General features: G+C 38.5%; 1 protein-coding gene and 1 long non-coding RNA gene across 2 annotated transcripts in view; both read left to right on the forward strand.

Moving 5' to 3' along the window:
* Window positions 1-10,818, forward strand: part of orc3 (origin recognition complex, subunit 3) — a 45,435-nt gene extending 34,617 nt beyond the window's left edge. The window contains exons 15-20 of the mRNA XM_039650996.2: window positions 1,213-1,292; window positions 6,591-6,685; window positions 6,759-6,900; window positions 9,921-10,037; window positions 10,131-10,210; window positions 10,435-10,818. Coding sequence (XP_039506930.2) covers window positions 1,213-1,292; window positions 6,591-6,685; window positions 6,759-6,900; window positions 9,921-10,037; window positions 10,131-10,210; window positions 10,435-10,540 — 620 coding nt within the window. The 3' untranslated portion in view covers window positions 10,541-10,818. The remainder of the gene's footprint in view (window positions 1-1,212; window positions 1,293-6,590; window positions 6,686-6,758; window positions 6,901-9,920; window positions 10,038-10,130; window positions 10,211-10,434) is intronic.
* Window positions 7,586-8,688, forward strand: LOC148973470 (uncharacterized). The gene is made up of 2 exons (XR_016146638.1): window positions 7,586-8,266; window positions 8,455-8,688. It is a non-coding gene; the product is annotated as an uncharacterized LOC148973470 (long non-coding RNA).
* Window positions 10,819-11,012: the final 194 nt, after the last annotated feature.

The following is an 11,012-nucleotide window of genomic DNA, read 5'->3' on the forward strand; positions in this document are numbered from 1 at the left end:
CGCCGGATAGCCTGAATCCTTTTCCGTCGAACTTCATCAACAGGGAACTGAGGGAAGGAATGAAAACGACAGATATGGCTGCTTTTGGGAATAACAAAAAAAGACCGGTACAAAACAACTCTTACTAGTTGCTTCCGCTATTTGTTCTGACCGGAGCGGAAGAAGATTACCACGACAATTGCGTATTTACGGTCACAAATACGGAAGTTGTGAGAGGCTGCCTTCTGTGGGCTCCAGCTCACTCAGCCCTACAGTGCTGGAATTTAAGCCAATGGTTCCCCGGTTGCTACGCAAAAAAGTTTATATTTCGTCAATCACCGTTGTCGAATTTTATGGTTTGGGGGCTCTGAAAATATCGCCCAAGACACCCATAGTACCAAGATTAGAGCATTGCACCTGCTGTACCACACAACATTCACCTCAGAGAGGAATACGAGTGCAGTATGACGGCGCCGGCGACATCGAGTTACACTAATGTAGTCTTGGGATTTGAGCTTGCCCCAAATGAGAGAAGTGTGTGTGTCTGTTACAGACACACACACTTCTCTTGTTACAGTGACAAGAGTTTAACCCTTGTTTAAGTTTAAGGCCTTGTCTTTTAGGGTATATACGTATATTTTTTTCAAAATATTCAGATAACCCATATCTTTTAAATGTATTGTTTACTTTAAATTAAATTTAGATTGTATGTTAGGTAACTGAACCTGAATGAATTTAAAATTAATGTGCTATATTTCACAACAATATATTTGTTTTATTCTCAACTTTATTCTCATCTGAATTATAAATAATTTATTTCTGTATAAAATAATACCACCATTAAAAACACATTTGATTTTCTTTTTTAAATCAATGTAGAATGTCTAACTTAAATTGATAGCCTTATTAGACCATTGGTATGGATTGGTTTAAGTTCTTTTATTGGTATAGACAAGGGACATGGCCAGAAGTGTGTTATAGGCCATGTTTCGATGGAGCTTTTTGGTTTCTTGCCACTGTTGCCTTTGGCTTGCTCTGTTGGGGATATTCAAATTAATTAACTAATCAGTAATACCCTTGATCAGCTCTACCAAAATACTATTTTTCTTCTGTTATGCTGTATTTGGCTCTTTAGAGTTTGCGTGGCAATAAGCCAAAGAATTGAGTGTATTAAAAATGTAATCACTAGATGTACAGTAAATACCCTTAGTAATGCATTGCTTTGCCTGTCAGGTGTCACTTCAGAAGATCCCACTGGGGATGGTGTCGTCTTGGAGAAGAACAGAAAAACAGATCTCTTTCAGCTTCAAAAGGTAAATTATCTGTTGACTTATTTAGCTTATTTAACTGGAATTTGTTTCTCTTTGCACGTTTTACATGGATGTAATGTGTACATTTAAAAAGGGACAACCATTATTGATTATAGAGATCTAAGTGCCCTAGCAGGACAGTATGGCGCACAAAGATCACTAATATTCATTGTTGCACGGCCGGACAATAATACAAACATAAGGATTTTAAAATCAACTCTGAATTTAATGGGAAGCCAGTGGAGCGATGCTAAAATAGTTGTTTTATTTATATAGCGCATTTCCGTAGCTCAAGGTCGCTTTACATTGTACATTACAATACATTTACACACCCGCACACACATTAGTCACACACACATTAGTCACAGAGGAGATAAGGTCGCTCTTTTTAGACCCAGTCAAAAGTCTTGCAGACACATTTTGAACAAATTTCAATCATTATAAGGAAGATTGAGGAGACCAGAATAAAAATCTGACAGTATGAAGTATTTAATATTGATGCTAGTTTGTGTTTATAATTACTAGCTACGTTTAAATGGACACCATTTGTCTCAATCGGAATGAACATGACGTTTACTGTACACGAATCTAAATAAAGTGAAAGGGTTGATGACGTGTCACAGACTTTAAAACATGCGCACATGCAAGACATTCCCGCTGTTCAAGGTCAAGGTCAAAGTTTATTTATAAAGCACATTTACAAGCAGTCACTACTGCCCCAAAGGGCTGTACAGGTACAAGAAATAACATGAAATAAAACACAATAAATATTCAAAAAAAAAAAACATTTTAGAAACAACTATTCCAAAAATATTTAAAACAAACAACAAATAATAAAATGTCACAGCTCAGCTGATATTAAACGCCAATGCAAAAAGGTGAGTCTTTAACAATGATTCAAAACACTCGACAGAGGTAGCTGCTCTGATACTGAGAGGAAGTGAGTATGACCTGCTACTGCAAAAGCTCTGTCCCCTCTGGTTTTTCATCTAGACCTTGGACAGTCTAAGGACATCCATCCAGTGTTCTCACTGGAGTGTGCAAAATTAGCATATCTGATAAATATGAAGGTGCTAAACCATTTAGAGATTTAAAAACGAGCAATAAAATTTTAATATGGATTCTGAAAGCAATAGGCAGCTAATGAAGAGATGAACAATAAATGTGAACTCAATAAACGTGCAGCTATGTTTTTAAATAATTGTAATCAGCGGATTGAGCACTGATCAAGACCATAATATAAAGAATTACAACAGTCCAAACGATTTGTGATCAAGGCATGCACAACTTTTTCCAGTTGGCTATGTGGCAGGTACGGCTTCACCCTCCTAAGAAGTCTGAGTTGAAAGAAGCTTGATTTTAGGGGCGGCAGTGGCTCAGTGGTTCATGTGGGTTGTCTACAAACCGAAAGGTTGGTGGTTCAATCCTCGGTTCCATCTGACCAAGTGTCGAGGTATCCATGAGCAAGACACCTAACCCCAGCTGCTCCCGACGAGCTGGATGGCGCCTTGTATGGCTGACACCGCCATCGGTGTATGAATGAGTGTATGAATGGGTGAATTTGAGGCAATATGTACAGCGCTTTGGTGGCCATTAGTTCTATGAAAGCGCTATATAAATGCAGTCCATTTACCATTTACCAGTGTTGTAGAACTCGAGACTCGGACTCGTCTCGGACTCGGTCTCGAGACCATATTTTAATGGTCTTGGTCTTGTCATGGACTCGTGTCCATTTGGACTCGGAATTGACTCATACTCGAACATTTTTTTTTTTAGGACTCGGAATTATTCCCGAGTCCACTCGAGTTCAATTAAAAATATTTTTCATGATTATTAACGTATGTTAATAAAATATTTCTTTAAATTGATTGACACGCCCAGTGATTGGTGATTTTCTAGTGCGCAACTGCGCATGACAAATTGTAATAAAATTACTTTTAACACCACTTACTATGTGGCCTTTTTACCCTAAACTGATCATATTTTTTAAACTCTAAGTAAATTCAGTAAAAAAAAAAAAAAAAAAAAAAGGATTTCTCTAAGTAAATAAAAGTAAATTAGGTAATCAACCCTCACTGGTCTCGGTCTCGACTCGGACTCGACCATCTCTGGTCTCGGACTCGACTCGGACTCGACTTTCTATGGACTCGGTCTTGACTCGGACTCGACTCTCTCTGGTCTCGGTGTTGACTCGGACTCGAGTGAGGTGGTCTCGACTACAACACTGCCATTTACCATTTTACCACTGAGCTAATTTGTCTTTTGAGTTTAAAAGAACTATCAATTAAAACACCAAGACTTTTTACGCATGAGCTGCAGTTTGAGAGTTTTAGGCCAAGAACAATATTAAAACTTGAGAAATCTGACTCCCCAAAAATGATAACTTCAGTCTTTTTATCATTTAAATAAAAAAAATTAAGTGACATCCAGTCTTCGTGGAAAAACAATTTCTCAGTACTTCGATGGAATTAGTATTAGTATTTAAAGGTAAGAAAATTTGGACATCATCTGCGAAGCAATGAAAAGAGATGTTGTATATTTGGAAGATTGATCCCAAGGGCAGCATATAAAGCGAGAATAAGACTGGGCCCAAAATTGATCCCTGAGGCACCCCGCTAGTAATCGGGGCTTTCATTTAGTGAAAAGGCCAGAGATTTTCAGAAAAAGTTCTGTCTAACAAGACTGAAACCACTTCAGAGCAGTGCCTGTGATGCCCTGTTGCCGCATACTAACCATCCTGACTTAATATTTATCATAATATTTATATTGATATGTCTTTGCACGTCCACAGATCTTTCCAGTTTCAGTTTTCAAGCCGATCAAGTGCTAATGTCCCATGGAACAGATTAGAAAGGCAAACGTCAAACCCTGCAGGCGGTGGTACTACACACTCGCGTTTAGGAGTCGGGACATGACGGAATCGTCATTTGCACAATCAGGCCAGCATTGCATCGTGGCTGAAGTTTACCATTTTACTGAGTTTAAACATTCAAGCTATTTGAAACTATTCAGTACTCGCGCTCCTTTTTACAATTTAATTCAAAAATTGAAATCAATCTCTAAAGATTACAAATGCGTTAATGCGCTTCATATGTCAGGATTTACGCCTACACAGTGATGTCGACAATACATATACAATACGCTACCCAATACCAACACGTCAGTTTTGAACTGAAACGGCAATTCCCCGGTTGTATGAGGAAGTGAAGCCAGACGTTCTGCTGTCACTCTCTTCTGCACAGAGAGTTTCACTCTTAACCCTGAGCATGTCCATCAATTGTTGTTTCTGCATAGAAATCTGAAGATGTAATCATTTAAAATAATTTCAATGTAATGTGAAGAAATTACTTTGTTTGATGCACATTCCAACACTTAAGACCAAACCGTTAAATACTACTGTAGATGTTGAAAAGAGTTTGAAAAAACTAAGTTACATTTAAGTTGTTACAGATTTTACTTTTATGGAATGTTTTAGGTTTAGTCATTGAGCATTGAGCCACTATAATTGACACTATAATTGTCATTTCAGTTATTGAGGCATGAGACTTTAAAAGCAGAAGGAAGAGCCATTCTAAGCTCTTTTTAATGACAAAAACTAAATAGTTTTTAAGTTATCACAACTGTTATAACACTGGTTATTCAATAAACAGACATTACTGTTCCTAAACTCTGCTCAAAATAAATTTAAATTCCAAATTGATCTATATCGTAATTCGTATCGTGGCTTTAGTATTGTGATGCGTATCGTGACATTGTTTAGCCCCTTTCACACAGCGAGTTGATCCCAGGAAATTGCCGGGAAATTGCCAGAACGCCTTCTGTGTGAACGCAAACACGACCTGGGATTGATTCTGGGATTGATCCCGGGTTGGGGACCTAGTAACATTGCCGTAATCAGTCCCGGAACGCGCGCTGTGTGAACAAAAGCCAGGACCAATGCCGTAAAGGGTGTGTCATAGTGATGACGCTCATGCCATCGCGCGACTCTGTTGCTCTTAGAAGAAAGTTTGTGTTCGTCATCAACAAAGAAAGGACGGACAAATACCCGCAAACTGGAGCGAAGCAGAGACCAGGAGCTCCTCACTATCCGTACTGAAGCTGAGATCGTTCACCAGCTTTGTGGAACGGTATGCGCGTGTACATGTTTTCGACGCGTCCGACCGGTATACGTCTCATCCTGACGTCATGTGTCTTCCCGGGATTTTTACGGGTTGTGTGTGAACGCACTCACAGATCCCGGCAAATCACTTGCAGTGTGAATGAACCGAAATCAAACAATCCCGGGACAAATGCTGGGTCACATTATCCGTGTATTTTCTGGAATCTCTGTGTGAAAGGGGCTTATGTGATACACAGCCCTAATAACTCTACTGAAATGTTGGTATTATGGCAACACTATATGTAATACTTAGTGCTGTCAAACGATTCAAATATTTAATCGCAATTTATCGCATTAATGTCTTAGTTATCTTGTGATTTATTTTATCTCTTGATTTATTTTGTCCCATTTTTTTCTTATTTTAATGCTCTCATCAACATGTAAAAGGGGATCGGCTTGCTTTTTGCAAATGTTTTTTTTTATTGAAAACAACATTGGCATATACAGTGTTCAGTTTCACACTAACATTCTCACTTGGAGCAAATAATCTCTCAATGTATCACTGTCCATCTTATAAAAGGGTGAAAGAAATACTGAGATATCTTGATATTGATGAGGGGGCGGAGAATTCGCATCAGCTGTGTGTGTGTGCTTGGCCATCATTAAGTGGTATTTCAGACTGGACGTGCTGCAATGATGATAGCTCAATTTACAACAACAAAACACATAGATCACTTTGGTCTTGTCAATGGAATCATTTGGCAAATTTTTTAAAGTAAACTTTCCATTCAGAATCTTATTGGCATCCATTTCAGCGTCTCAGGCTCGTCATCCACTCAAAACGTAACGTTAACCAACTATTTGGCCAGCTCACAAGCCTAAACAAGTGTGTGCGGCCTGCCTGTTGTTTTGTTTCCGGTCTAGCTAGATCCACTTGCGCTTTGGTCGACGAAGCAACAAAACGTCCTCGCGCGGTGCAAGCCATTGAAATGACTTGTTAAAAAAAACTACAAAATTTGCTAGGCCAAAAAGACCATTAATCTTGCAATTAAAAAAATGAACACAAAATGGGTTTACGTTAACGCCGTTAATAACGCGTTTAACTGGCCCTAATAATACTATATATCAAGTACTTTGGTTCAGCTTTGGAAAAATAGTATTGGTGGATTTCAAATGAACCATTGACATGATTCTATGTGCAGACGCTGCTCGGAAAAGAGTCCCGAAGGACCAAGAGAATGAATCCATATGAAGTGCTTCGAAGCCAAGTGATCGAGTTTATCGACAGCCTTGTGAGGTAAGGAGACAACACAACTCTTATATGATAATTATTTGCTCATCTCACAAAAAGTTTGTGGGCCTCTGTTCAGAGAATACCTGACTCCAGCAGATCTCCAGCCACTCAGTGAAGTGTGCTACTACAGTTCCTCAGGGGTCCTGCGACAGCGACTCAATGTCGCCCCTCGCACATCCATTCAGACGGCTCTCAGTCATCCTTTCCACTACCTGCAGGTAACGGACCTCTCGCTCTGACTAACCAGTGGTTTTCCTTTAAATTCCAATCTTAATTTCTGGCCAAATGGCTTCTATCAACCCGATCTCACGGGAATTCGTACGAATTTTATGAGGTGGCTAATTCGTAACAATTCGTACGACTTAGCTTTAGCTAAAATTTAGCTAAATCGTACATATTTTACGAATTAGTCAATTCGTATGAATTCGTACGAATGACCAACCCCTAACCCCGCCCCTAAACATAACCGTCACGTGGGTTTAGACAAATCGTACAAATTTGTACGAGTGAGGTCGTATGAATTAGTACGAATTAGCCACTTTTGAATCACTCGTACGAATTCGTACGAATTGGTCGTGAGATAGGGTAGCTTCTATAGGTGTCAATCAGGTCCACTTGATAAAGCTGAAGTCATACTCCCCATTTAGTGAGCATCCATTGATGCATTTTGGAATAGGTGCATAATTGGAAAGCATCGCTGTATAGTAGGGATGCACCGAAATGAAAATTCTTGGCCGAAACCGAAAACCGAAAAAGAGGAAACCAAGGCCGAAAACCGAAACACCGAAAGAAATTATGCCAATTATTAGTATCATTGCATTTATGGCTATGACTGTGTACAAACTTTACTAAAATCAAGGCATTGCAATTGCATAAATTAACATAACATTTTCAAAGAATAAATCAATTACAAATTATGCAAATATATATTTAGCACAATGCACGGTACAAAATAAAATTCAAACTAAAATGTTTAACTTGACCCCACTTATGTGTACACTAAATAATAATCTACTGCCCTGCAGAAAGGTTTTAAAATGAAATGTTCTCTCAAAAACAAAGCCAACCGCAAACTTCTCATCACATTAGCACCCAGTTTGCAGGTCTAAATTAGTTACATTTTTAAAAATGTAGCATACAATAGCATAAAAAGCCTTTTTAAATGAACAATGGTCCATGTTTAATACAAATGATGAAACTTAATGAAACATGTTTAGTGAATGTAGAAAATATTTAAGAGAGCATTAATTTAGTTCTATACATACATGTTCCCATATACATTTTTTTTTTGTAATGTCACAAGTAATAATCTCAGGGTTTACTGGGTTTTACATGATTATTTTTGTATTGGTGGTGGAATACTAAAAAATAAACATTGTCATGTATTTATCGGTCTTCTTCTCGCCGATTCCTGATGGTTAGAGGACAGTTACTTTACTTGAGTCGTCCCCTGTCGTTTCAAGGAATAGTACAACGGAGAGCGCGTCAAGTATAAACGCCTCGACCGTTTGGAGCGGTGCACGCGCTGTTTGTGGAGACTCGCCGCTGCCTTGTTTACTTTCGCCTTCCTGCTCTAAACAATGCGTGCCGCCATGACGACGACTCCGGTTCCGAGCGGGTCAAGAGCGGTGCGCGCGCTGTCTGTGGAGACTCGCGCTGCCTTGTTTACTTTCGCCTGCCTCCGCAGCGCGTGTCTCCACAGACAGGGCGCGCACCGCTCTTGACTCGCTCGGAACCGGAGTGGTCGTCATGGCGGCACGCATTGTTTATAGGTGGATAAACAAGGTTTCCGTCTCATGGCGGGTTCAGATACACTGAAATACGTCCACACCGCAGACATGTTGCTTCAGACAAGCACGTGCAGGTCGCGGTTTCTGTTTGCGTCATCACAACATTTCGGCCGTATTGTTTCGGTGATAAAAGTCTTTCGGCCGAAAACCGAAAATGCACTTTTGGGCCATTTTCGGCCGAAAATTTTCGGCGGCCGAATATTCGGTGCATCCCTACTGTATAGATATGAAAGGTAATGCAATGTGAATTTCAGAAACTTTAATTGCAATGAAGAATTCATCTAAAGTGTTGCAACATTAGATTTTTTTTTAACTACCAATGTGAATGCAAGCAGAAATCCATACACAGACATGCCTACTTGAAACTAACAGCACAGCTGACTTAGGCCGTGTGTCCACCAAAGCGTTTTTAGCCAGCTGAAAACACCAGACGCTCTGCTGAAGACGCCGTGCTTTGGGCGCTTGAGAGCGTTCTCGAAGCGCAGCATTTTTCGTAGATAATTTGTTTCATTCTAAAAATTTATTTTTCATCCATTTTATTTGGTTAGCTCTTCTGGTTGATGTTGTTGTACAGAAAGAATGTTGTGACAGTTGGTCGGTGTTGTATTAGTCCCGCCCCTCCTACACTGTGATTGGACAGCTGGGTAAAAAGTAGACCGTGATGAGCGCTGCGTTTTATCCAAAGTTTAACACTTTTCAACTCTCGGCAACCAGTAAAAAACGCTGGGCTCTCGGCGCTTCAGCGTGAAAAAAACACTCAGCGCCTCGTTATGCTCATGGCGTTTAAAAATCGTGACGCTCCCATTGAAAACAATTAAACATACACCAGGCGCGTGGAAAAACGCTTTGGTGGACACATGGCCTTATTGCGCTAATAACTGTTTTAACATCAAGCATATCCACTCTTTATATTCTCATTCATGCATTTCATCACTCTGAAGTGTCAATACTATATACCGTGATATACACGATATAGCAGAATCTCTAACTATAGACATTTTATATATATATATTGTCATACGTTATAGCCCTAATGTCAAAGGTTTTGATCCGCAGTGGTGGTGCATAGAAACTGTCAATTTTCAACACATATATCCACTAAATGTGAATTTTGTCATTGTTTTGGAGCACATTAGGTTATAAACTTTATTGTTTGATTGCATGCCTGATCTGTATGTCTGTTTTTGCATAGCTTTGTATTTTACTGATTTGCTTTTATGCTGTACGGTGTCCTTGAGTGCCTTGAAAGGCGCCTATAAATAAAAGTTATTATTATTATTATAAAATTTAAATAACTTAAGGCCAAGCTGGCTAACATACTCGTTCAATAACTTTTAAACTTCACTTTTAAGTCACAGATTGAGTACATTAAAGGGAAGATTCATCCAAAAAAAAAAAAATCTTCAAAATAGCTGTCTTATTATTTTTGCTGTGTTTGTTTGCTGCAGAATGAAAGCCTGAAAACGAATGCTGGCACAATCTCCAGTGCTGCTCCAGACCTCTGCATCGTGTACAAGCTTCATCTCGAGTGTGGAAGACTCATAAATCTATATGACTGGCTTGAGGTATGAACATGCTAAATCAAAATCACATATAGAGGTGTGTTATCTTTTTCTAACCGTGTGGATGTAACCTGTCATTGTTTGTGATATTGCCAGGCATTTGTAACTGTGATGTCAGCTGCTGAGGACAAAGATGCTGATTCGGAGGAGAATGGCAAATTTGACAGCCTGAAGCAGTATCCTTTTTTTGACATGTTTCTTGGTTTTAGTTATGAAAAGTGTTGATCTTAATATAATACATTGAATTATTACTTTTAAAAAGTACTGTTGATGCATTCTTTAGAGACTGTGTTTAAGGTAAAAGCATGCGACTCATAAAAGAACAGACTGTAAATGTACACTCTTACATTGCTTTTTATGAAAGCACATTTCTTTTACGTATTGTTCTTAACATTCACAGTGCTCGTTTCATTCAGGCTGTTTCTGAAATGGAATTTCTTGGCTTTGTTAAATCAACAAAACAGAAAACTGATCATGTGGCCAGACTGACTTGGGGAGGATGTTAAAGAAACCATTTACAAAGCACCGTGGCGTTTCCTGAACACAAGAGTTTGGCCTGACATTCAGAAAAAAATGTGTATGCTTTTTGCACTACAACTGTATTTTGTCAGCTGTATTACATGTTATGTTTTTTTTTTTTTTTTACATTTGTTACCGTTTGTTAATTTACAATTGGAATAAAAAAATACTGTTTTAATGTGTCAAATATTTGAATTAATTGGATCTGTAAAGTTTTAATTTGATCAAACTATATGAGATAATAAACATGAAAATGAATTTGAAAGATGTTTTTTATTACAATATTTGTAAGCGACAGTTCTGTAAAAAAAAAAAGTGCCCCTTTTAAACTTTATTTACAGAAAGTAGGCAATGTTCAAAATTATATTTATAAGACAACAAAAATACAACAATACATATAATTATAAATAAACGATAAAATTCCACAGTTACAGAAGCAGTTTCAATAACTATAAATTA

This window comes from Pimephales promelas, chromosome 15 (assembly GCF_988280905.1).
Source record: "Pimephales promelas chromosome 15, fPimPro1.hap1.1, whole genome shotgun sequence".
Taxonomy (NCBI): domain Eukaryota; kingdom Metazoa; phylum Chordata; class Actinopteri; order Cypriniformes; family Leuciscidae; genus Pimephales; species Pimephales promelas.